The sequence below is a fragment of the Oryctolagus cuniculus genome, chromosome X (assembly GCF_051225735.1).
Source record: "Oryctolagus cuniculus isolate XC-2025 breed Fujian yellow rabbit chromosome X, ASM5122573v1, whole genome shotgun sequence".
Classification (NCBI taxonomy): Eukaryota; Metazoa; Chordata; class Mammalia; order Lagomorpha; family Leporidae; genus Oryctolagus; species Oryctolagus cuniculus.
Window position 1 is genome coordinate 47909614 of NC_142888.1, and position 27224 is coordinate 47936837.

The 27224-nt window shown below is 41.0% G+C and overlaps 1 protein-coding gene across 2 annotated transcripts in view; it reads right to left on the reverse strand.

Moving 5' to 3' along the window:
- OPHN1 (oligophrenin 1) overlaps positions 1–27224 on the reverse strand; it is a 360994-nt gene that overhangs the window by 178273 nt on the left and 155497 nt on the right. For both annotated transcript variants that reach the window (XM_051827157.3, XM_089324107.1), the window contains one exon: positions 25440–25511. In XM_051827157.3, the coding sequence (XP_051683117.3) occupies positions 25440–25511 (72 nt within the window). The remainder of the gene's footprint in view (positions 1–25439; positions 25512–27224) is intronic.

Sequence of the window (27224 nt, forward strand, 5' to 3'; positions counted from 1 at the left end):
TTATGAACTTTAAGATTTTTCAGGGGCCAGCATTGTGGTACAGTGGGTTAAGTCACTGCCTGCAACATCAGCATCCCTTTTGAACACAGGTTTGAGTCCCAGCTGCTCCAGTTCCAATTCAGCTCTCTGCTATGGCCTCGGAAAGCAACAGAAGATGGCCCAAGTGCTTGGGCCCCTGCACTCAATGTTGGAGACCTTGAAGAAGCTCCTGGTTCCTGGCTTTGGCCTGGCCCAGCTCCAGCTGTTGCAGCCATTTGGAGAGTGACCCAGCAGAGGGAAGACATCTCTCTCTCTCTCTCTCTGTTTCCCTCCCCCTTTCTCCCCATACACACAGTCTCTGTAACTTTGCCTCTCAAACAAATACATCTTTAAAAAATATTTTCAAATGAATATTAGGATAAAACCCAGTTTAATTTATGGATTAATTTGAGAAGAACTAACATCTGTATAATATCAAAATAATAATATCAAAGCAACATTTTAGACAGCATGAAGTGTCTCAAATGTATTAAGATTTAATTTTAGATTTCTTCTATGTCCTTTGCTGGATATTAATTTTTTTCCCACAAAGATTTTAAATATTCTGTTAAAAATAGGGCCTGGGAAAGCAGTAGAAGATGGCCCAAGTCTTTGGGTCCTTGCGGCCACATGGGAGACCTGGAAGAAGCTCCTGACTCCTGGCTTTAGATCAGCCCAGCTCTGGCCATTTTCGCCATTTGGGGAGTGAACCAGCAGATGGGAGACGTCTCTCTCTGCCTCTGCTCTGCCCCTCTGTAACTCTGCCTTTCAGATAAATAAATAAATCTTAAAAAAAAATTAACTTCTGTGGACTTCACAGCATTTATTGTTAATGTAAATGGTATTATTTATCAAATTTACTGGTTAGATATTACAAGTGTTGAAATATTATTGATTTTTGTAGATGATTCATATAATTTGCCAACCTAGTTGAATTTATTAAGCTTAATAAAATATACAAATGTTACTGATTTTTCTAGTTAGATAATCGTATCATCTGCAAGTAATGTAAATTTTCTATCTTTACATCTTTTCACACTTCATTTCTCATTCTTATAGCTTGGGTCAAGCCCTCCACTATAGGGTTAAAGATGAATGGGAATCCTTGTCTCATTCCCACTTTAAGAGGAATGTATTTAACATTTTCCATTAAGGGGGCTGGTGCTGTGGGGTAGTGGGTTAAGCATCCCATATGGTCACCAGTTCAAGTTCTGACTGCTCTACTCCTGATCCAGCTCCTTGATAATGTACTTGGGAAAGCAGTTGAAAATGGCCCAAGTGTTTGGTCCCCTGCACCCACGTGGGAGACCTGGAAGAAGCTCCTGGCTCCTGGCTTCGGTCTGGCCCAGTGTGTTGCAGTTATTTCGGGGGTGAACCAGTGGATAGAAGGTCTCTGTCTCTCTCCAACTCTGCCTTTCAAATAAAATAAATAAATCTTTAAAAAAAGTTTTCCATTGAATATTACATTTGCTATAGGATTTTGTCATATACTCATTATCATGATAATGAATTCTAGACTTGGATAAGCACATTGTTTTTTCCTCTACACTAATAATATAGTGAATTAATTTGACTGATTTCCAGGGTTGATACCAAGAACTCTAATTGATCATGCTTTTTAATTATGATTGGATTCGGTTGGTCTGTTTTTATTTAGGACTTTTACATCTATGTTCATAAGTAGAATGGGCCATTTATTTTTTATTCTTATATTTTCCTTATCTCATTTTGTAACTAATATTACAATAGCATTATAAAATGTCCTGGACAGCTTTGGTTCTTTTCCTTTTCCTGGAACAGTTTATGCACTGGTAAAAATTAACTGTTCTCTTAAAATTTTGGTATAACTCACCAGTAAGCCATCTGGAACCACTTTATGTGGATGAATGTGGGAGAGAAGTCTATGACTTCTATTTCAATTTTTAAAAATACATATCATTCTACTCAAAGTCTCAATTTTTTCTTGCACTAAATTTGGGAGTCATCTTTTTCTAGGAATTTACCCCTTTTGTCAAATATATTAGCATACAGTTGTTTATATTTTTCTCTTTTTAAACAATGTCATATCTACAACATATCACTTATTATATATTCTGTATTGTGTTTGTTTGTATCTTCTATTTCACTGATCAGTCCTGCCAGTGATACATCCTGTTAATCCTTTCAGTCATTTCATTAATTTTTGGTTTTGCTAATAATCTACTGTTTTTGATTGTTGTTACAGTCCACATTTAATTCCTTAGATTTCTGTCTTTAGCTCTAATATGTTTGCCTATCTTGTTACTTTGGGTAGGTTCTGTTGTTGTTTTCAATTTCTTGAATGAAATGCTCACTACACTTGTTTTAAATCTTTCTTATTTGTTGATCAATAATACATGTAAAGCAACAATGTTCCCCTCTACTATGCTATAGAAGTTTGTCCCACAAATATTGACAGATAGTGATTTCAGCACTATCTCATTCTAAAATGGACTTCTTTTTTAAAAAGAGTATTTATTTGAAAATCAGAGAGAGAGAGAGAGATGGGGGAGAGAGAGAGAGAGAAAGAGAGAGAGAGAGAGAGAATGAATGAATGAATGAATCTTCCACCTGCTGGTTTACTCCCCTCAGATGGCCACAATAGCTACTTCTGGGCCAAGCAGAAGCCAGGAGGCAGGAACTCCATCCGGGTCTCCCATGAGGTGGCAGGGGCCCAAATACTTGGGCCACAATTTGCTGCATTCGCAGGCACATTAGCAGGAAGTTGAATTGAAAGTTGTACAAGTGGGGATTCAAACAAGCCCTCCCATACAGAATGTCAGCATTACAACTAGCAGTTTAATCCACTGCACACAATGCCAGCCCCAGATTTCTTTTTATAACCCAAATAATATTGAGCATAATCCTAGTCTCCAAACAGAGAATGTTTCAGTATTTAGTATTAATTTTTAATTTTATTGTATTATGGTTGGAGAATACAGTCTTTATGATATTGAACCTTTGGAATTTACAAGTCTTTCCTGTCTAGCCTAATGCTTATTCTGTTTTTGTAAATGTTCCCATGCACTCTAATTGTTTTGATACAGAGCTTTGTATATTATGTGTGTATCCAACAGCTCAAGCTTATATATATATTTTACTTTTGAGCTAAAATATTTTAATTTACATTATAGTCAAAGGTTTAATGCTACATTAAATAAAGAGTTCATGAAGTAAAAATTCAGGAGGAATATAGCCAAGGGTTATAAACAAAACTCAAATGAAAAGATGTTAATTTCACTCATACACAGTAAATTTCAAAATAATCACAGATCATTAAAACTACTGTAGTATATAATTCTTTTTTAAAAAATATTTCTTTTAAAGACAGAATTATAGATAAGAGGGAGAGGGAGAGAGGGAAAGAGGGAGGGGGGAGAGAGACAGAGTAAGAAAGAGAGAATGAATCTTCCATCTACTGGTTCACTCCCCAAATGGCCACAGGAGCAGGAGCTGGGTCTGGTCAAAGCCAGGGGCCCAGAACTCCATCCAGGTCTCCCACGTGGGTGGCAGGGGTCCAAGCACTTGAGCTATCCTCCACTGCTCTCCCAGGCACATTGGCAGGGCGCTGGATCAGAAATGGAACTGCTGAGACTCGAACTATCACCAGTATGGTTACCAGTGTCACAGGCAGCAGTTTAAAGCTCTGTACCACAATGCCAGCCCTATATTATCATTCTTAACAATTTGCTTGACAAAGATATAAAACAAAGTTTGACAAAATTCTAAGTTGCCAATCTCGTTTTGTCAACCTTATTATATTGTTAAGACATTGATATTGCCACCTATTTTCTCTAGTATTATTATCAGTTTCTAAAACACGCATATTAAAAAGTTCCAATACAATGGCTGTTTTATCTAGTTCATTACTCATGTAATGTTTCATAAGGATGTTTGTTATAGCAATAACATCAATAGAAAAACTAAAAAATAACTGAAAATAGTTTATATTGCAAATTATTTATCAGATGACACATCATAAGTTACTACAAATAGTAACAAAAATTTATATCTATTGACCTAGAGACTAGGAAATACAAAAATTACAACACAGCATGGCATATGATCACATTTATGTATAATTATACACATATATCTAATAAGGGTCAAGTCTTCAGAATACTAGAAACAAGAAAAAAAGATGAATAAAACTTGAATAGATATTTCTGCACATTTTCAAATATGGCCAATAAACACTTTATGAAAAGATGCTCCGCCACCACTAGTCATTGGAAATGCAAATCAAAATCACAATGAGATACTACTTCACATGTACTAGGATGGCTATAATTTTTTTTATTATTTTTGACAGGCAGAGTGGACAGTGAGAGAGACAGAGAGAAAGGTCTTCCTTTTTGCTGTTGGTTCACCCTCCAATGGCCGCTGCGGCCGGCGAGCGCTGCTGCTGGCGCATAGCGCTGATCTGAAGCCAGGAGCCAGGTGCTTCTCCTGGTCTCCCATGGGGTGCAGGGCCCAAGGACTTGGGCCACCCTCCACTGCACTCCCTGGCCACAGCAGAGAGCTGGCCTGGAAGAGGGGCAACAGGGACAGAATCTGGCGCCCCGACCGGGACTAGATCCTGGTGTGCCAGCGCCGCAAGGCGGAGGATTAGCCTATTGAGCCACGGCGCCGGCCTATAATTTTTAAAATATGAAACATAACAAGTATTGTAGAGAAGGTGAAAACACTGGAACATTTATGCCCTGCTAATGGAAATGTAAAATGACACAGCTGTTTTGGTAAACATTTTGACATTTACCCAAAAATTGAAAAATAGGAGCAGCGTATGACCCAGCAATTCCTCTCCTAGCTATATACCCAAAAGAACCAATAATGGGGACTCAAACAGATATTTGGTCCCTAGAGTTCACTACATTATCTACAACAGCCAAAAGTAGAAACAACCCAAATGTCCATCAAGGGATGAATGAACAAACAAAATATGGTATAGACATAAAATGGAATATTATTTGGCCGAAAAAGAAAGAAATTCTGAAACATGCTATAATAGGGATGAACCTTGAAGAGATTATGCTAAGTAACTAGCCTTGTGCCAGCCATGGGCTTAACTCTGAGGAGAATCCAAAGAAGGAAAGGCCATTGGAACCATTGGAACTAGCTTTCAAGAACCTTTTAGTCCAGTAAAGATAAGAGATGTACCTCCAAATTCAATATTTCTTTCAGTTATAAAAAAGAAATGCTGGATTAACTAATGGGCTAGCAATGTCCTTCACAGACAGACTTGCAGTCAATCAGGAACAAATTGCCTCTTGTGCCTGCAACACCGACATCCCATATGAGAGCCAATTTGAGTTCCAGCTGCTCCACTTCCCATCCAACTCTCTGCTAATGCTCAGGGGAAGGCAGCAAGTACTCGGGACCCTACCACCTACAAGGGGGCTGGGATGGAGTTCCAGGCTCCAGGCTTAGTCCCAGCCATTGCAGTCATCTGAGGAGTGAACCATCAGATGGAAGATCTCTCCCTCTCTGTAACTCTGCCTTTCAAACAAATATATAAATCTTTTTTTTTTAAAGAATAAATTGTCTATGGAGATGGCTATTGCTGATATCCATCTTTGGTGGATTTTTTTTTCTTTTAGCTTAATATATTGAAGTGAAGGCAAGAATAACTGTCCAATCAAAAGTCAGAGTGTAATGACCTTTATAGCATTCCACCATGAGAGCCTCCAATAGATGACCATCTGGATAGAGACTGCTTGAGGACCACACAAAATGCCTAAAGAACACCATGTCCATGCAGCCAGAGTCAACAAACTTCTGTTCTAGCTGGACGAAGTTAACATCAATTGCTAAAGATTTAAGACACCAAATCTTCCATGTACGGAGGAGGCTTCTTCTCTGGCTGGGATCATTTGGGCTGGCAAGACCAACTGTGGAGCTGACAGCTGTTGTCCCTCTCCTCCTCCCACTTGGAAGGGGATGTGAGCTTATATAACCTCCTCCACCCACTTGCACCAGTCCCTGGGGATCCCAGCATGCAGCAGAGGCAGGGCTGGGAACTCTGTGTGAACAGTGGTGTATCACTCTTTGTGTATAGGAAAGTGATGCTTCTCTTAGCAGGATATGGTATTTTGGTAGCCAAGGGTCTTTCAAGAAGTTCATGGACAACGAAACTGAAAGTGTATTTTGATGCAAAATGTTTTTGGTTTTACATAATACACATTTCCATGAACTTTTTGAAGATTCCTCATATGCATGGATTTCAATACATTGTGACAACAAAATAAGCTAATCTTTTAACTTCACTATCTATGCACTTGTTGAAGTACCCTCATATAGCAACATGCTATGGTCCTTCTTCACAAGGGCACTCTGGAAAGATTCACTAACTTCTTACGGGAGATCAAGAGAAAAAAATGACATAGTAAATCAGAAAACTCAAAGCCATAATGTAAGATTCAAACTCAACATTACCTATAAAATTCAGACTCAGTGCTATTTTAAGATAAGGACAAACGTAGAAGAAAGCAGATAGTACAGTTCAGCAGCCTCACAGACAGTCAACAGACATGGGGTCACTGGCTCGCAATTTCTCCCCTGAGGGAAATTGCCTCATTGCTCTTTTCCTGTGTCAGACAGAAATGATGACACAAAATGGTCTTGTAGACTGCTAAAAAAATAAGTCCTACAGATAAACAAAACGAAGGTTGAACTTACAACCTACAGGTTAAAGGAGATATTTAAAAAGACATTTACAAAAATTATACAAGTAGTCACCAAAAACAGGACCGAAGTTTCAGTGCCGAGTTATGTTTTATGCATATCTTATTTAATCTTCACAGTCAGCCTGTGAGGTACTTATAATAATTATTCACATTTTACAGTTGAAAAGGAGGCTCAAGGGGCTGATGCTGTGGTGCAGCAGGTTAAGCCACAGCCTACAGCGCTGGCAAACCATATGGGCAATAGTTCGAATCCTGACTGCTCCACTTCTGATCCAGCTCTCTGCTATGGCCCAAGAAAGCAGCGTAAGAATGGCCTAAGTCCCTGGGCCCCTGAATCCATATGGGAGACCTGAAAGAAACTCCTGGCTCCTGGCTTTGGCCTGGCCCAGCCCTGGCCCTTGCAGCCATTTGGGGAGTGAACCAGCAGATGGAGAATTTCTTTCTCTCTCTCTCTCTCTCTCTCTCTCTCTCTCTCTGCCTCTCTGCCTCTCTGTAACTCTGCCATTCAAATAAATAAACAAGTCTTTAAAAAAAGATAAATGAAGCTCAGAGAGGTGAGGCAATTCATTCCATGTCACAGAAGCACTACGTAGCAGAGTTAGTCTATTGAGTTCTGATACCTAGGTGCTACGATATTGCCCATGTGACCACATGGCACAATAATGGATAAGGGCATAAACTCTGGCACCTCACTACCCTGGTTCAAGCATCAGTTCTGCTCCTTTCTGGTGCATGGCTTCAGGGAAGCTTTTTAGTCTCCCTGCGTCTTAGGTTTTCACTGTTGCTGTTCTTGTTTTGTGCTTGTGTCTTTTGTTTAATCTATGAGAGGAATAAATAAGACTCTACCTTCTAGAGTACTGAAGATTAACTGAATTGATATCTACAGAGGACTTAAAGGAATATCTGACACAAAATGAGCACTAGATGGATGTGTGACAGATATACACATGTGGTTCTAATACCATAAAGTCAGAAGAGCTGACAAGTCAACTCCAGCTCACTGTGCTGTTTTCAGCACATCGCACAGCAACAAAAGACTCACACAAAGATCTCTGCAGATAGCGATGCTATCGCGTTCCCTACCACCACCAAACAGTTAAATACTGTATGTGCAGGAAGTGCTTCCTCAGCCTGACCTTCAACCTTTCCTGTTATGAGTTTGGCCTGTTTCCCTTTTTTCAGTCTTTGGAAGAAATGGAAAACAGATGATCATGGCAATTCGGGACATGGAATTGCAGTAAAACAGTTTAAGTTTCACGAGGAAAGGAGGAGGACTGAAACTGCTCACCATCCCACCCTAAGATACTCCCTCATCTTGTGTATTGAAGACATAATAGAAAGAGAACCGTAGGTTCTGGTTTGGACTCTGCTTCCACCTAGCGATTTGAACACAGACGAACCACTTCATCTCTCTTGCTCCAGCATGGCTATATAGAAGATGAAAGCACTAGATGAAGAGACTTCTTAGACCTTTAGTATTAAAATGCTGCAAGAGAAAATGATTTGCTCAAAGTCATAACAATAAGTGGAATGAAGACTCAAACCAAGATCTCCTGACCCCAACACTCTTTCCACTACACCTCTCAGTCTCCGTCAAAATATTTTTTTGTTATAGCATTCACCTCCCAACTCTCATCACCACTAACTTGCAGCCAGGGCCTATTGGATGGAATTATTGCTTCCAAGTCTCTCCAACTTCCTGCATGCATGCACTTTGCCATGTGACACTGCACTCCTTCTAGTTCCATTAGGGGCAAGATTTATTTCACTTCCTCACTAATGCTGGAATCAGCCACATGACTTGTTTGAAGAATTGAATTTGTGAAGACGTGATAGTGTGCCAGCTTTGAGCTTAGTTTTAAAAGACCTCAAATATCTCCTCACCCACCATGTACTTCTGCCATCATGAGAATATTCCTCGGAGCTGTAGCCCTCAAATCCCTGAAAGCCAGAGACAGATGGAGCAGACATAAATGGGACTTCTGGCCTGAGTCAAGTCCCATCAAATATAATTGAGGTAAACAGAGCTAACCTAGCCAACCCATAGATGTGTGAGCTACAAATAAAAGCTTTTTACGCATGCCATTGAGTTTTAGGTTACTTTGCCATGTTAGTCTCCTTTCAATAGCCTACCAATAAGCAAGGTTTTCTGGGGAGCCCAGTATTTTGTGGCTGTGAAAAATGTCTTAAGGGACTACAATTTGGAGGCCAAATTAATTTTTCATACATATCTGCATGCAATTTCACCTACCAAGAACTTCCAACTATCATCCAATGTGAGAGCCTCAATTGCCAGCATCCTATGTGAGTGCTAGTTCAAGCCCCAGCTGCTCCCCTTCCAATCCAGCTCCATGCTAATGTGCTTGGGAAAGCAGAAGATGGCCCAAGTGTTTGGGTTCCTGCACCTGCGTGAGAGACCCAGTTGAGTCCCAGGCTTCTGGCTTTGGCCTGATCTAGCCCTGGCCATTGAAGCCATTTGGGGCATGAAGCAACAGATGGAAAATCAGTCTCTGTCTCTCTTGCTCCTTCTCTCCCTCCCTCCTTCCCTCTCTGTAATTCTCTTTCCCAGAATAGAAGAGAAGGGCACTTCAAAAAGTTCATGGGAAACAGAATTGAAGCATAAGTTAATTTTGGCACAAGATATTTTTAAAGACTTATTTATCTTTTTGAAAGTCAGAGTTATAGAGAGAAGAGAGAGACAGAGACAGAGAGAGAGAGAGAGAGAGAGAGAGAATCTTCTGTTCACTCCCCAGAGGGCCACAACAGCTAGGGCTGGGCCAGGCCAAAGCTAGGAGCCAAGAGCTCCTTCCAGGTCTCCCACATGGGCACAGGGACCCAAGGATTTGGGCCATCTTCTGCTGCTTTCCCAGGCACATTAGCAGGAAGCTGGATTGGAAGAGGTGCAGCCAAGACTGGAACCAGTGTCCAAATGGGACACCAGTATCACAGGCAATGGTTTCACTTGTCACGCCACAATGCTAGCCTGTAAAATGTTTTTTTTTTTTGTTTTTTGAAATTCATGCATACATGGGGTCTTCAACAAGTCAATGAAAAACTATGCATGAATTTCAAAAAGTTTTCAAAAATATTTCTCACCAAATAAACTCATCTTTTAATTCCATTTTCTATTCTATTCCAGATTTCAAAGGAAATCTGCTTTTTAGACTTCCTCCAGGACTTAAAATGTAAAGCCCAGTTAGAGGCCAGCGCCGTGGCTCAATAGGCTAATCCTCTGCCTTGTGGCGCCAGCACACCGGGTTCTAGTCCCAGTCAGGGCGCCGGATCCTGTCCCGGTTGCCCCCCTTCCAGGCCAGCTCTCTGCTGTGGCCCGGGAGTGCAGTGGAGGATGGCCCAAGTCTTTGGGCCCTGCGCCCCATGGGAGACCAGGAGAAGCATCTGGCTCCTGCCATCGGATCAGTGCAGTGCGCCGGCCGCGGTGGCCATTGGAGGGTGAACCAACGGTAAAGGAAGACCTTTCTCTCTGTCTCTCTCACTGTCCACTCTGCCTGTCAAAAAATAAATAAATAAATAAAATGTAAAGCCCAGTTAGAACATATGATTCTTTTTTTATTATAAAAGGTTTATTTATTTATTGGAAAGGCAGAAATACAGAGAGAGAAAGAGAGAGATTCTGATCTTTCACCCACATGTTCATTTACCAAATAGTTGCAGTGGTGAGGGCTGGGCCAGACAGAAGCCAGGAGCTTTTTCTGGGTCTCTCATGTGGATGCAGGGGGTCAGGTATTTGGGCCATCTTCCATTGCATTCCCAGGCTCATTAACAGGAAGCTGGATGGGCAGTGGAGCAACCAGGACTCGAACTGATGCCCATAGAGAATGCCGGCATTGCAGGCAGAGGTTTAAACTTCTATGCCACAGCACTGGTCCCAGAATACACAATTCTTAAATATCTATTTTGATTACAATGCAGGCAATTAAATACAAAGTTCTAATAGATATACATTGGACTAGCAATAAGTTAGTTATACCCCTTGACTTTCTGAATGGCAGTCAAGAAATCTATCTAGGTTCTGGTTTTGATGTGTGCTATTCACAGAACACTAGAAGTAAAATAAACTATGTAGCTCAATCATCCCATTTTTTTTCAGATAAAGAAACTATGATGTGAAAGGTAAATCTGTTTTTCTAAAGGGAAATGGCTGAAGCAGGAAAGGGTTAAATAAGGGTCTATAGGACTTCAGGTCTACTTGAAGATTCAAGTCTGCTCATAAGATTATATATAACTTGAGTATAAACAGAATTCACCATGTTCTGTGTGGAATATCACAATTATAGAATAACTTTGAAAGAAAGTGTGATAGAGATCACCATTGTGCCATAGCAGGTTAAGCCACCACCTGTGACACTGGCATCCCATATGGGCGCCAGTTCATGTCCCAGGTGCTCTAATTCCAATCCAGTTCTCTGCTGATGGGCTGGGAAAAGTATAAGATGGACCAAGTGTTTGGGCCCTTGTCATACAAGTGAGAGACCAGATAAAGCTCCTGGCTCCTGGCTTCTGCCTGGCCCAGCCCTGACTTCTGCAGACATCTGGGGGGAGGGTGGATCAGCAGATAGAAAAATCTTTCTCTCTCTGTCTCTCCATATCTATACATAACTCTGCTTTTGAAAGGCAGAATTACAGAGACAGATGGAGAGATGGAGAGAGCATTTGTTCTCTCACTGATTGATTGGCCACTATGGTCAGGACTGGGCCAGGCCAAAGCCAGAAGCATGGGACTCTGTCTGAGTCTCCCACAAGGGTGGCAAGTACTTGGGCCATCTTCTGCTGCTTTCCCAGGTGCAAGACCAGAGAACTGGATCAGAAGTGGAGCAGCTGGGACTCAAACAAGCTCTCATATGGGATGTCACCATCATAGGCGGTAGCTTAACCCACTGTGCTACAACACCAGCCCCCAATATCTTTAGTCTTAAAGGACCATTTGACAGTCACTGTACATTGCCAAATTAGCGGTCATCCTTCTTCTTCTTCCTGTTTCTTCATATATCAATCAGGCAAGCAATGTTGTCAAGCAAAGCAAATCCCTCTCCCTGGCCAAGAGAGGATCTTTGCAGTCCCATCCTTCTTTGCCAACAAATGACCTAAGAGCTGGCCTGCACTCAGCTGTTGCCCAGGAGGTATAAGGGAAAGACTGATGACAGCTTGGGGAAGACACTTCTGTCTCTGGATAAAAGATAAAAAAGGGGGGTATGTGAAAAGAGCCCTTTCCCTCCTTTCCTGCTTGGATTGCTAATATGTAGAGATGTGATATGTTGATCTGTGACATTCACCTTATGATTGTGAGGAAAAATCTAAGAGAAGTGCAGAGAGAAGACCTAGAGGCCAGTTCCTGGAACTTGGAACTGGCCTTCCTCCAGAACTCTCAAATGCCCTCATGGTGTTTGATGATTGATTTTCTGTATAAACTTGGCTAGGCCATGGTACTCAAATATTCAGGCAAACACTAGACTAGCTGTTGATGTGAATCAGTAGACTCTGAGTAAAACAAATACCCTTTAGAATCTGTGGAGGCTTCACCCAATCACTCAAAGCAATTAGGAAACTTTTAAATTCTGAGGTCATCTGAGGAAGAGGGAATGCCTCTGGGCTTGAGATTCTTCTTCCCTAGGTCTCCAGTCTGCCAGCCTGCCATGCGCATTTGGGACTTGTCAGTCCCCACAATCACATGAGCCAATTCCTTAAAATAAACATTCTCTATGTAGATACCTACTCCTTGATTTATGATGGGATTATATCCTGACAAGCCCATCCCATCATAAGTTAAAAATATCGTAAGTCAAAAATGCATTTAGTATACCTAACCTATTGACCATCACAGCTTAGCAACTCAGTACATTGTAGAGTCTGCAATGTGGACCCTCCTGATCACATGGCTGACTGGGAACTGCAGTTTGCAGACCCTGCCCAGCATCCCAAGAGAGGACAATATCACATAATGCTCGGCCAGGAAAACACTAAAATTCAAAACTTTAAGTCGAGTTCCTACTGAATGATTACGGCTTTTACACCATTTTAAAGTCAAAATAATTCTAAGATGAACCTTCCCAAGTTGGAGAACATCTGTATACACATCCTGTTGGTTCTGTTTATTTGGAGAACAGTTATATTTGGCTGTAATTAACAACAACAACAAAAAAGAACTGGGGCTGTCGCTGTGGCGTAGCAGGTAAAGCTGCCGCCTTCAGTGCTGGCATCCTATGTGGGCGTCAGTTAGAGTCCCGGTTGCACCGCTGACTTTCAAAAAATAATCTTTAAAAAAATAACTGATTCATTTACTCATTTTGTTTCCAGCCACTTAATATTCTTCCTGAACACCCTACTGGAGAGAATCATCAAAATCCATGGAATCTTTATATATTGGAGCTTCCACATACCCACTTGTTAGTGAAAATTGGCAGTTAGGAATTTGGAATTACCTGTGTTAGAAGGCATTCAATTTTAAGCTTTTCTGGTTTAAAACTGGAGCCAAGTAGCAGTAAGAAAACTATAGAAGGATAGAGAGAAATAGGCTCTAGGCTTGGAGAGACCAAATAGATCTGGGTTTAAATCATGGCTGTGAACATTACCCTATATGATCTTGGGCACATTCTTATCCTCTCTAAACCTTGTTTCCTTCTCTGTAAGTTTGGGAATAATATGTCTTCACAGGGTATTGTGAGAATGAAATGCCACTATAGGCCCCGATGTACGGTAAGTACTGAACAAGTTAGCTACTGTACTTTCCTCTACCCTCAAAATATTCTAGAATATTTATTAGACCTTCACAATAGCCACTAACTGCAAGTGAGTAATTTAGCTTAAATTAATTAAAAGTAAATAAAATGTAGAATTCAGTTTCTCAGTCACACTAGAAATTTTTCAAGTGTGCAGTACGCACATGTGGTTAGATGCTACTCTAGTGGACAACTCAAAATCAGAAGCCTTGGCACTTCCTCAAAATGGAGGGAATCTCCAAATTACCATCCAATTCAAGAGGTTATGTGCTACTGGTTTCTCATCTGTCCTATCCACTCCAGAGGTGATATTTAAGCCAGCTGATATTAGGAACAGACTTACAAGTTCACTTAGGCCAGCTCACTTGAGCAAGGTCACTGCCGTATTACAAAAATGCCCTCAAACTATTCAAGTAGAAAGGATGCTGGGGTAGGGAGAAACAGCAGGTTCATTTTGATTGTAGAAAGGGAGAATAAACTCATGGTATCTATAGTCTATGATTCAACTCCCTCTTGCATTTCCCTGTCCTAGTGAAGGAAGGCAAAGGAGCTGGAAAACAGATGTGACCATCTGATAAGTCACAGTCCATTCTATATCATGGATAATCAAGGATGACATTCTCTCTTTGGGCTAAATGGGGTCACCTCCTATTTTTCAAGGATAGATTGCATTGTAAAAGGATCGTATCCACAATACTACCACACCAGTCGGTGTGGGTACATTCTGAGATTGCTTGAGCCAAGGAGCCTATTGTATACCAGATACTTTACATATGTGATCTCGTTTTGGTATTAAGTACAGTTGCTTGATGTTTGCTAGAGAATAGATTTGTCTACTATGGGTCCCTGATTTCTTCAGTATACAGAGTAGAGGCACAAAAATTATGTGCTTAATTAAATTCTCTTGCATCTTTCAGAATCTGATTATATTTTCCTTGATTGTGGAGCAAGGAAAACTACTTCATACTGCTGGTGACAGGTGATGACATTAATTGGAATAACAATTTTGGACATCAATTTGGAAATATATCTTGTAAAGATACCTAGATCCTATAACATACAAATTTTATTTCTGGGGATATATCCAGGAAAATTTTTCAAATGTCCACAAGAAGACATCTAAAAATACTTTCATTGGAATGTTATTCACATGAACATAAAAAATGGAAGCAACTGTCATTAGTCAACAAGTTAGTGAAATTATGCTACAGTCTCACAATGGAATACTATACAACAGTAAAAAATATTGAGTTAAATATATGAATACAGGTGAATGTTGAAACTACATTAAGTGAAAAAATCAAGATACAAAAGAATACATGTAGTTACTCTCTTGTTATAAATATGAAAAAGCAATAATAGCAAACACCCACAATGATGCTTACTATGTATTATATACAGTATCTTACATATAATAACACTTTTTAAATACAACTCTATAAAGTAGGTACTATGATTTTTTTCATATTATAGATAAGGAAACTAAGACCCAGAGAAATGACTGGCTTAAGCTCTGCTGAATAGCTAGTACAGTTCAAGAGCTGAGATACAAATCCTGGTAGTCTTGCTCCAGAATCCACAGTTTTAACCACTATGCTATGTTAAATATGATATGTTGCTTAAAGAAACTCACATATGAAATGAAAGAGGAAGAAAGTCATAAGAGGAGGAAGAAGTTCTATATATGAATATAGTCAGGAGGATAAGCCCACAAAATTTCCCTCAGCCATTGCTCCTTCTATATACATATATATATATATATATATATATGTGTGTGTGTGTGTGTGAACCTCAAAAATTTCATAGACAATGTGATTAAAAGATGAGTATATTTTGATATAAAAAATTGAGATCCATACATACAAGAGGTCTTCAAAAAGTTCAAGAAAACACATATTAAAAAATTTGCACTAAAATAAACTTACCTTTTAATTTCGTTTTACATGAACTTTTTAAGTTCCACATACATACCAGATTTTTGGTGGATGGATGGCAAGCTATAAGAAGATATTAATGTGTTTTTGTTTAAAGATTTGTTTATTTGAAAGAGTTACATAAAGAGAGAGAGAGAGACATAGACAGAGAGACAGAGACAAAGAGATCTTCCATCCACTGGTTCACTCCTCAGATGGCTCCCACGGCCAGCACTGGGCCAGGCCAAAGCTAGAAGCCAGGAGCATCATCTGGGTCTGCTACATAGGTGGCAGGAGCCCAAACACTTGGCCCATCTTCTGCTGCTTTTCCCAGGCTATTAGTAGGAAGGTAGATTGGAAGTGGAGCAACTAGGACACAAGCTGGCATCCATATAGGATGACAGTGTTGCAGGTGGCGGCTTTACCCGCTACGTCACAATGCCAGCCCCAGGTAGATATTAATGTTCTTAAATGTTCTTTTCAATTTTTTGCAATTATAATACATATTTTCAAAAATACACAGGCCAGCTCTGCGGCTTACTAGGCTAATCCTCCGCCTTGCAGCGCCGGCACACGGGGTTCTAGTCCCAGTCAGGGCGCTGGATTCTGTCCCGGTTGCTCCTCTTCCAGGCCTGCTCTCTGCTGTGGCCAGGGAGTGCAGTGGAGGATGGCCCAAGTGCTTGGGCCCTGCACCCCATGGGAGACCAGGATAAGTACCTGGCTCCTGCCATCGGATCAGCGCGGTGCGCCGGCCACGGCAGCCATTGGAGGGTGAACCAACAGCAAAGGAAGACCTTTCTCTCTGTCTCTCTCTCTCTCACTGTCCACTCTGCCTGTAAAAAAAAAAAAAACTCTGCACAAAGGTCAACAAATTGTCATAAACTGAACATACCCATATAATCAACACCCAGAACTAAAAATAAAATATTACCAGCACCCCTGAAGATTCTCATGTGCCCCACATTTTCACTAAAAATCCCCACTCTGTAACCATTATCTTGGTTTCTTACATTACCACTTAGTTTTGCCTGTTTTTGAACTTTATAGAAATGGGCTGATATGTTTCGTGTCACTTTAAAATTTTTAATCCACCATGCGTATTTGTTAGAGTCATCTGTGTGATGGTGTACACAGCTCTAGTTCATTTGTTCTGATCGCTGTACAGTAATGAAAATGCACTATAATGTATGTACCAATTCAATAGCTGATAGGCCCTGTTAATCATATTTTTAATGCTTCCACAGTAGTTCCACAAAGCCAGATTCAGAGTGCAGTGTAGTAGAAATAGCAGTCTCTAGAATAACAAAACTCTGGTTGAAACCTGCTTCTGTTAATAAGTATGTGTTCTTGGGTGAGTTATTTGGTCATTATGGGTCTTGATTTCCTCATCTGTGAGATGTGGATAAATAATACTTAACTGAGATAATGCACAGCAAGTACCTAGGGTATGGTAATTATTATTATATGGCATGTCAAATATTTGCTATTGACTGGAACTAAGTTATGAATTACTGCCACACAGCATAGCTCTCAGGTCCTTTGACTACTTGACTCCTCCCGTTAATGCATTCTGGTGACTATTGGGACAGAAACATATGGAGAAATCTGAAATTTAAATTCTTTGAAGCCATTGATAGGGGATTTTCTGCTGCTTCCTTTCCCTCTCTCCGAGGGTATGCACTGGCATTTGGAATGCAAGTCAAGAATGAACACCTTTGATTTCTTCTACCTTCACAGTCAGGTTTGTGCCATCTTCCACCTTTTATATTTTTACAGTCTCATCTACCTCCAGGACAGGTTCTTCTCTTAAAATTTGCTCTTGGATCTCTGTTCATTGCAAAGTAACTAAAATAAGACTGACAAGTAATACCCTGCTATCAGTGTCCTCTTGCCTGCCATTTGTTGGGTGAGAACACGCTATACTATAGCTTCCACACCAGCTCTAGCTCTCCAAGCAGTGAGTTAAATGCACACTCAGATGTCTTAGTTAGACAATTTGGCCCTGATCCCACGAGAAACCACACAAAGGCTCAATTCAGTGGCTGTTCCTCTCTGGCAAGGACATCCTTGAAAAAGAACTGAAAATATCATACTGTGGGCAACTCTGACAAGACCCAAAAAATATGAATCAAAGGGTACAAATACTCTCCCTGTCATGTGTCTAGAGGGAATGACTGAGTCTTTATTCTGCCATCTCCAGTGGACAGTCCAGCATTCTACACTGCAGGATGAAAGAGTCATTATGAACAGAACTGGACTAAGCCTTGTTTGTCCTCCCTTGATCTTGGGTCAGGGGGGTACGGGGCAGTGGCATGGTGGTGGGAAGGGGAATAGTGGTAGGAAGAGTTCTGTAAATCAAGTGACAGATAAAGTGTACACATGGGGAAGGTCTCACAAACTTTGCATGTGTTGGTGTATTTGAGAGATGGAAGGCATTGAAAGAGCTAACCAAACAGGAATTTTAAGTAGGTAGACAAAGAACTGTAAACCTACTACATAAAAATTTGGGAGAAAGAGATAAAGGGTTCATCCTTGCTCTATGCTAGCCACCAGAAATTAACACTTGATGAATCCAACATAATGTAGGTCAAAGTTCATGGAATCCCAGGCAAGAAACTTGTGTTCAAATTCTTGATTTGTCACTGGCTTTTGCCACTGAAAAGGAAGTCTATAGGTATAACTAAGGCTCCAGACTTAGAATAGTAATATTAAGGCCCCAAAATAGTAATGTTAAGGCTCCAGACTTAGAACAGTAATGTTACCAACCCTAACAATAAAAAGTGAAGGCTTGGCTGACAGGAGTTAAGGGCTAAAGAGGGGTGAGGAAGATAGAGATGACAACGTATTTATCTTACAAATAAATCCTCAAAAGTCAATGGTGCTGGTGCCGTGGCTCACTTGGTTAATCCTCCGCCTACAGCACTGGCATCTCCTATGGGCTCTGGGTTCTAGTCCCGGTTGCTCCTCTTCCAGTCCAGCTCTCTGCTGTGGCCCAGGAGTGCAGTGGAGCATGGCCCAAGTGCTTGGGCCCCTGCACCCGCATGAGAGACCAGGAAGAAGCACCTGGCTCCTGGCTTTGGGTCAGCGCAGCACCAGCTGTAGCGGCCATTTGGGGAGTGAACCAACAGAAGGAAGACCTTTCTCTGTGTGTCTCTCTCTCACTGTCTATAACTCTACATGTCAAATAAATTTTTAAAAAGTCAATGGCGTAAGAAATAAAGTTTAAGTGTATTATTTAAAGTAACAGTGGTAACTAATAGAAGTGTTATGATTTATATCACAAACTAGAAGATAAGGGAAAGGGTGAAATGTGAGCAATAATCTCCTATATTCATAGCATGAAGTAGTAAATAATGTTTAATGCTAACTCAGAAAATAGTGATATAATTATATTTTAAGGACATGAAAGTAACTAATAGATGAATAAAATATGATGAATGTTTATAGCCCTTGTCTCTACTATTGAGGAATACTGTTTTATTTTCTTCATATTATTTATTGAACTCCTTTACTTAGTGTAGGGTTAACTTTACGATCATTATGTAAACTGAAAGTAGGTCTCTGTTAAGCCTGGGAGGCTGCCACCGCCGGCTCACTTGGTTAATCCTCCGCCTGCGGCGCCAGCACCCTGGGTTCTAGTCCCAGTTGGGGCGCCGGATTCTGTCCTGGTTGCTCTTCTTCCAGTCCAGCTCTCTGCTATGGCCCAGGAGGGCAGTGGAGGATGGCCCAAGTGTTTGGGCCCTGCAGCCGCATGGGAGACCAGGAGGAAGCACCTGGCTCCTGGCTTCGGATCAGCGCGGCACCGGCTGTGGCGGCCATTTTGGGGGTGAACCAACGGAAGGAAGACCTTTCTCTCTGTGTGTGTCTCTGTCTCTCACTGTCTAACTCTGCCTGTCCAAAAAAAAAAAAAATTAAGACTGGGAATGTGAGAGAGAGGAGGAAGAAGGGTTGGAGCATGGGCAGGAGGGAGGGTAGGGTGGGAAGTATCACTATGTTCCTAAATCTGTATATATAAAATACATGAAACTTGTATAGTTAAACAAATTTTAAAATAAAAAATAATAAATGGTAAAAAGCAGGTGCCTCTAGGTAATGAGGAAAGAATGGAAAACTGTTGATTTTCTTTACAGATTCTGAAGTACTATTTCAGTTTTAATTATATGTATATATGTATATATCATATAATTTCCATTTTTAAATAAAAATTCTTGGCTGGCGCCGCGGCTCACTAGGCTAATCCTCCGCCTAGCGGCGCCGGCACACCAGGTTCTAGTCCCGGTCGGGGCGCCGGATTCTGTCCCGGTTGCCCCTCTTCCAGGCCAGCTCTCTGCTGTGGCCAGGGAGTGCAGTGGAGGATGGCCCAGGTGCTTGGGCCCTGCACCCCATGGGAGACCAGGAAAAGCACCTGGCTCCTGGCTCCTGCCATTGGATCAGCGCGGTGCGCCGGCCGCAGCGGCCATTGGAGGGTGAACCAATGGCAAAGGAAGACCTTTGTCTCTGTCTCTCTCTCTCACTGTCCACTCTGCCTGTCAAAAAATTTAAAAAAAATTCTTTATTTATTTGTAAGTCATAGTTACACAGAGAGAGGGAGAGACGGGGAGGGAAAGAAAGAGAGGGCTTCCATCCACTGATCACTCCTCAGGTGGCCACAATGGCCAAGGCTGGGCTAGTTTGAAGCCAGGGGCCAGGAGCTTCCTCCAAGTCTCCCACGTGGGCAGCAGGGGACCAAGCACTAGGACCATCTTTTCTGCTGCTTTTTCCAGGCCATTGGCAGGGAGTGGATTAGAAGTAGAGCAGCCAGGCCTCAAGCAGACACCCATATGGAATGTAGGCAATGCAGGCAGTGGCTTTACCCGCTACTCCACAATGTCAGGCCCCATAATTTCCATTTTTATATTATATCCCATTAATATAAACAAGTATTATGTCAAGTAAAAACAAGGGAAAATATAATGAAAGTTTCTCATCTCACTTTTAACTCTAATAAATGTGTTTCTAATTTTTTTTCAAAAAACTATACACTATTTCTTTGAAAAACTAAGAAATGTGAAATTATCAGAAAAAACAAATGCCCATCTCATTGCATAAACATCCAAACCACCATACAGAGATTGAAGGACACATCCTTCTTAATTAGAAAAAAATCATTGGCTGGCGTTATGATGCAGTGGGTTAAGCTGTCACTTACGATGCCAACATCCCATTTGAACACTGGTTCCAGTCCTGGCTGCTCCACTTCCAACCTAGCTCCCTGCTAAAGCGCCTGGGAAAGCAGCAGCAGAAGGTCACCCACGTGGGAGACCTGGATGGGGTTCCAGGCTTCTGGCTTTGGCCTGGCCCTGCATTGCAGCAATTTGGGGCATGAACCAGTGGGTAGAAGGTCTCTCTGGCTCTCCTTTTCTCTGTCACCCTGATTTTCAAATAAATAAATTAAATAAATAAATATTTTTAAATAAAGAGGAAAAAACTCTCAAATTTTAGCATAAAAGTCATACTACAAATATTTTATCCAATACAGTTCTGTTTTAAAATTTTGCCTAAAAAGCTCTGGCTTAGCACAGAGTTAGGGGTTCCACTCAAACAATTTGCCCCTGAATAAAAACCTTTGATGAAGATGATACATGTGAGGTTATCTCATACCATGACTGCATGCTTGGGAAGCCAACCATCTGACAGCCATTTAAAAGTTATTGTATAACAGAAACTGGTGCACAAAGCATCAGAGAATGGCTAATCTTGTGGGAATTGTTGTCTTTGTGAAATGACTCAGTTTTAAAACAGTCTTTGAAGACTCTGGACATTGAGAAAGCCCACCCACTGGGACCTAGTCAACCAGGTTGAACTGACAACATATTTGGTTGACCTGCAAGTGATCTCTACAGGGTGACTCGCCTTTAGCCAGGAAACCATCCATGGCTTATGGTTCAAATGTTTCCACACACTATTGAATATCATTTGGGTATCCCAGGTCATTCTCTGCCATCTGTCCTCCATCATCTTTCCACAAATTTCACATGAGACATTTATTATTTCAAATGGCAGGAGCATCAGTACCAACTTCTTCAGAATGTGTTCCCTATTAGTTTCCAGGATTCTCTGCATTATTTTGCTCCTCCATTTCTCTTCCTTCCCTCCCTTCCTTCATTTCTATGACAAGGAGACATCTCCCACATCCTACAAAACTAGAGATGCAGACCCAGTAACACGGAATCTTCTTCATATAATATCAGTAGTCACCTGAGAAATATTCAATAGCCCTCCCTCCCTCCTCCTATCTCATTCAATCCTTTTGAGTTTTTAATCAAAGTAAGTCCATCATCAACTGGACAGTTTGAAGGAGAACATTTTAAACTATTTTGTTGACAATAACAGTAATGATGATCATAATGACAGAAAACTTATTTAGCATTTATTAATTGCTAGGTACTATTCTAATAACTTTGTATGTTAACTAATTTAATTAATTTGATAACCATGTATATTTTAATTTCTAAAGTACTTCCTTCTATTGTTTCTGGAGCCTCAAATCCCATGACATGGCAGGAGTGCTCTTCCAAAGGTAATTACTGTGCCTAGTTCAGTGTCAACTAACAGAAATACATATGATGCAAGCCAATTAACCAATTAAAAACTTAGTACTCACATTTAAAAATAGTGAAATTAATTTCAGTAATTTACTTAATGCAGTGTACCCAAAATACTATCATTTCAACATATAATCAATATATATCATGTTAATGTGATATTTTACATTATCCCATAAAAATCCAAAGCATATTTAGTACACAGTAGTCTGAGTAGGCAATTTCTGGTATTCACTAGATATACATTTAGTTAATTAACCTTAGAATCTCAAACTAGCAGAAGATTAGATTAGCAATTTTCTATTCTTCTTGAGAATACTAAGGCTCAGAGAGAATTGGTATCTCTTATAAAATAAAATGAGTCCTAGACTTACAACCAAGAAAACTGAATTCAAATTCAAGCTCTGCTACTCCCTTAAGTGACCTTAGACGCTATGTCTCACTAAACCTGTAGTGCCCCCATACTTTAATGGGGACAATAATCTGCACATGGTTCTTATGAAGTTCAAATGACAACATGCATCTGTATATGCAGAGGCTTAGAATAACCCCTACCACTACAACTGACATCACAAATCAACTAATAGCAGTGTTGGGTGTATCAGGCTAGGTGCAATCAGGAGAGAGAAAACACTATAAAGAATTAATAAATCACAATATGATATAAGGAAATTCTATACAGTACACTGAGGCAAAGTATTCAAGGAAGACATATTTGGTTGGGGTTAAGATCTCACTAGGGAAGATCTAACTTAACCCACCATGTAGCAGGAACGGTTGCGAGTTTGACCTGGTGGTAGCAGTTACTGAGGGATGAATTCGGAACTGAGAGGCATACAGGAAGAGACTAGAGAAGCTATTTTCTGGTCCTAGTTCAGTGATCTTTCTTTACCCTAACTTATACTACTGGGGTAATTCTGGAGTGTTTACTGGAGCTATAATGTTCACATTGAGTTTGTCTTTTTTGTAGGTATATAAGTTGGCCCCTCTGGCAAAGAAGTAGGAAGAAATACTGATACATAATTAACCCCAGTGAGTCAGTTTCTTCCTTGGAATAATGGAAATTAAAAATCCTACCTTTAAAAAGGTTTCTGGGATAAAAGAAAATAAAAATAAATAAAATTTTTAAAAAATGCTACCTCACAAGTTTGCTATGAGAATTAAGGATGACAACATATATAAAATCCTCAGCTAGAGCTGGGTCAGGGGAAATATATAATAAAAACTTATTTTGTAATTCACAAAGGCTCCACAATCATGATCTAGTTACCTCCCAAAGGCCCCACCTCCTTCCTAATAACATTGTGAATTAGAATTTCAACAGATGAATTTTGGGTGACATACACATCTACTCTACCCCAGCCCTCCAAAATTCATGTCCTTCTCACACGCAAAATACATTCACCCCATTCCAAGAATCTCAAAAGTCTTAAACTTATCCCAGCATCAATTCTAAAGTCAGAAGTATAGAGTCTTATCTAAAGATCATCTAAATCAAAGTGAGACTAAAGGTACATTCCAAAATTCCTCTCTGCTATGAAGTCGTGAAACCAAACACATGATGTACTTCCAATAAAAAGTGGTAGAGTAGGCACAGAACACATGTTCTCACTCCAAAAGGGAGAAACAGGAAAATAGGAAGGGATGACAGACCCCAAGTAAATCCAAAACTTAGCAAGTCAACTCCACGAGATCTTAAGGCTTGAGAGCAATCCTCTTTGGCTTGATGCCCCAAGTTTCAGGCCCTCTAGAGTGGGAACCACACTCCTACAGCTTGGCAGGTTGGTTCTACCCCTTTGGCTGGGTAGTATGCCACCCTGTTGCTACTGTCTGCGTGGAGCCAGAGGGACTGCACACACTATTCTCTACAGTGACTCATCCCTTGAAGTGCTATCGGGAGGGGCATCTGAGCCCTCAATACTAGTAAGGCAGCCCCTCCCTTTGATAAGGAGGAATTATCTCTGCCCCCGGGGTCTGTGATGAGCATTAGAAACCCGAGGAACAATGAGTCATCTTTGAGGTTTCCTTTAGTCTCAGAGGCCAGTGTTCCCACTTGGGTATTCCTACTGACATAGTCCCATCCCTATGCTAGAATTTGCAGAGATGACAGATTAGTTTCTTGGTTCACATCCATACTAACCTTATCGAATGGACACTTAGTGCTCTCTTCAGAACCTGACTTCTCATTCTGTGGATAAGCTGAGAATTAAGTTATGGTATATTTTTTGCTTAAGAATTCCTTCTTTAATTCATGTCTCTCTTGCAGTTTTCATTCCATGTAAATTCTATCTTCTATAAAACTCTAGAATATGAATGCAATTAAATCTTGGCTACTTTATGACAAGGATTATCTTTTCTCTCACATTCAATAATTTGTTCCTCATTTCTCTCTGCTATGGTTTGGATATGGTTGTGTGTGTGTGCCTCAAAGGACCATGTGCTGAAAGCTTGGTCCAAAGAGTGTTGGTGTTGAAGCTGTAAGAGGTGGTACAGTTCAGTGTGAGATAATAAGGTCATGAGACAATGCCTCAAGAGGGATTGATATTGGGGCCAGTGTGATCGCACAGCAGGTTAAGCCACTCCCTGGGATACTGGCATCCCATATGAGCACTAGCTTCAGTCCCTGTTGCTCCACTTCTGATCCAGCTCTCTGCTCAGGCACCTGGGAAAGCAGCAGAAGATGGCCCAAGTAGTTGGGTCCCTGCCATCCACTTGGGAGACCCAGATGAAGCTCCTGGCTCCTGACATCAGTGTGGCCCAGCCCTGGCCATTACAGCCATTTGAGGAGTGAATCAGTGAATGGAAGATCTCTTTTTCTCCCTCTCTGTAACTCTGACTTTCAAACAAATAAATAAATCTTTTTTTTTTAAAGAAAGGTAATTTCATTTTAGTGCAAAAATTGTCGCCCATGCATATGAAGCATCTTCATAAACTTTATGAGAAATGTGTAGTATGAAATAAATTAGACATGGATTTAAATATTTTGGGAATATACATATATAAAGAGATTTATTATAAGGTATTCGCTTAAGTGGTTCTACAGGCCTAGAAATCCTGTGATCTGCCCTCTGCAAGCTGGTTCTCCTGGAAAGCTAGTAATATGTTCTGAAGTCTGGAGAGCCTGAAATCCAACCCAGGTACAAAGGCCTAAAAATTAGAAATACTAAAGGCAAGCAAGGATTGATATTCTAGGTCACTTAGGCAGAGTTACTCAACCTTTCTCCGTCTTTTGGTTCTACTGAGGCCACTAATATGCTGAAGGAGGCCCACCCAGACAGGTCTTAACTCATTCCGCCAATACAAAGGCTAACCTCTCCTGAAAACCATCTCACAGGTACACTGAGAAATAACGTTTAACCAATTATCTAGGGATCATATGACCCAGTTAACTTTCAAATTGACATATAAAAGCATCATACATTTTAGAATGAAGAGTGATAGTGCCAACAATAAGTCATTTACACATTACATACAGAGAAAATGTACCTTTGTGAAGCCTATTTGCTCCTTTCGGAAATTTTCCAGGGGTTTAATCAGCAAATCACTAGCATTTTGCACCTAGAGAAAAAGAAAAACACAAACACACAACAAATTTTAGGTTAACAAAATTCAATACAAAAGTTCTGGTTACTAGAACATTTTCTCATACCATACTTCAAAATGCTAACCAGTTTCCCGGGTTGTTAGTTTGGTTACTATTTTTTTCCCCATATTATCTCTGAAAATCAAATGCATTGGGAGGAAATGAGAGAATGAACTTCAGGGACATATCCCTAACTTTGATGGCAGTGTGACCTGAGATGTTTTTTTTTTTGTTTTTGTTTTTGTTTTGTTTTGTTTGACAGGCAGAGTGGACAGTGAGAGAGACAGAGAGAAAGGTCTTCCTTTGCCGTTGGTTCACCCTCCAATGGCTGCCGTGGCCGGCACACTGCGGCCGGTGCACCGCACTGATCCGAAGGCAGGAGCCAGGTACTTATCCTGGTCTCCCATGGGGTGCAGGGCCCAAGCACTTGGGCCATCCTCCACTGCACTCCCTGGCCACAGCAGAGAGCTGGCCTGGAAGAGGGGCAACCGGGACAGAATCTGGCACCCCGACTGGGACTAGAACCTGGTGTGCCGGCGCCACAAGGCGGAGGATTAGCCTAGTGAGCCGTGGCGCCGGCCGTGACCTGAGATGTTAATCAATAAATATTTAGGGGCCGGCGCTGTGGCGTAGCAGTGCCGGCATCCCATATGCGCAACGGTTCTAGTCCGGCTGCTCCACTTCCGATCCAGCTCTCTGCTATGGCCTGGGAAAGCAGTGGAAGATGGCCCAAGTCCTTGGGTCCCTGCACCCATGTGGGAGACCTGGAAGAGGCTCCTGGCTCCTGGCTTCGAGTCAGCACAGCTCTGGCCGTTGTGGCCATCTGGCGAGTGAACCAGTAGATGGAAGACTCTCTCTCTCTCTCTCTCTCTCTCTCTCTGCCTCTCCTTCTCTCTGTGTGTAACTCTTTCAAATACATAAAACTTTAAAAATAAATAAATAAATAAATATCTAGATTCATGTACAGTGGCAGACACAGGGGACCTGAAGTACATGTGGAAAAGAGGACAGAAAGGGAATGGTGAGTACATGAAAAGGCTAACTGCCCCAAGTGCAAACCATTTCATGGGAATTAGCAGTCATAATAATAGGGAAAATCCTAGTGTAAGCAATTTCTAGTTCTGCTCAAGTGTATCCTAAAGCCAAAACATTTCTTTCAGCACATGGAATATACCATAGTATCACAAAGAGTACTGGATCAGGAGTTCACTAACTATGGAAGCTCAGAAGCTGATGGAATTTTCTTGTCCAGGTTCTGTAAAGAGTGACATTGATAGGTTCTGGAGACATAAAAACACCAGATCCAAAGTGGACCCCTTGCTTTGTTGGCAAGTATACACACACACACACACACATATATTTCAGTATAATGCAAGACATCAGAGAAGGCATCTGAAGAGCTTGCTTTTAGGACCTATTGCATGAAATTACAAGGCAGAGAAATAGGGGACTGATTTCCTTGTCAGATAAAACAAAGTGTCAGTAAAACAGGTTACACCTTTCTGACAAAAATAGAAGATGGAGTATTAGAAAGTCAGTTTTGACCAGTTCCTAATTCTCCAGACAAAGTAGCAATTCTTAACCTACCACCAAAAAGCATGGAAAGTTGGGACATTAGTACCTATCTCATCTGTATCTTACAGGTACTTTGGGTCTCCTATTTTATGTCTATGATTCAAGGTTAAACT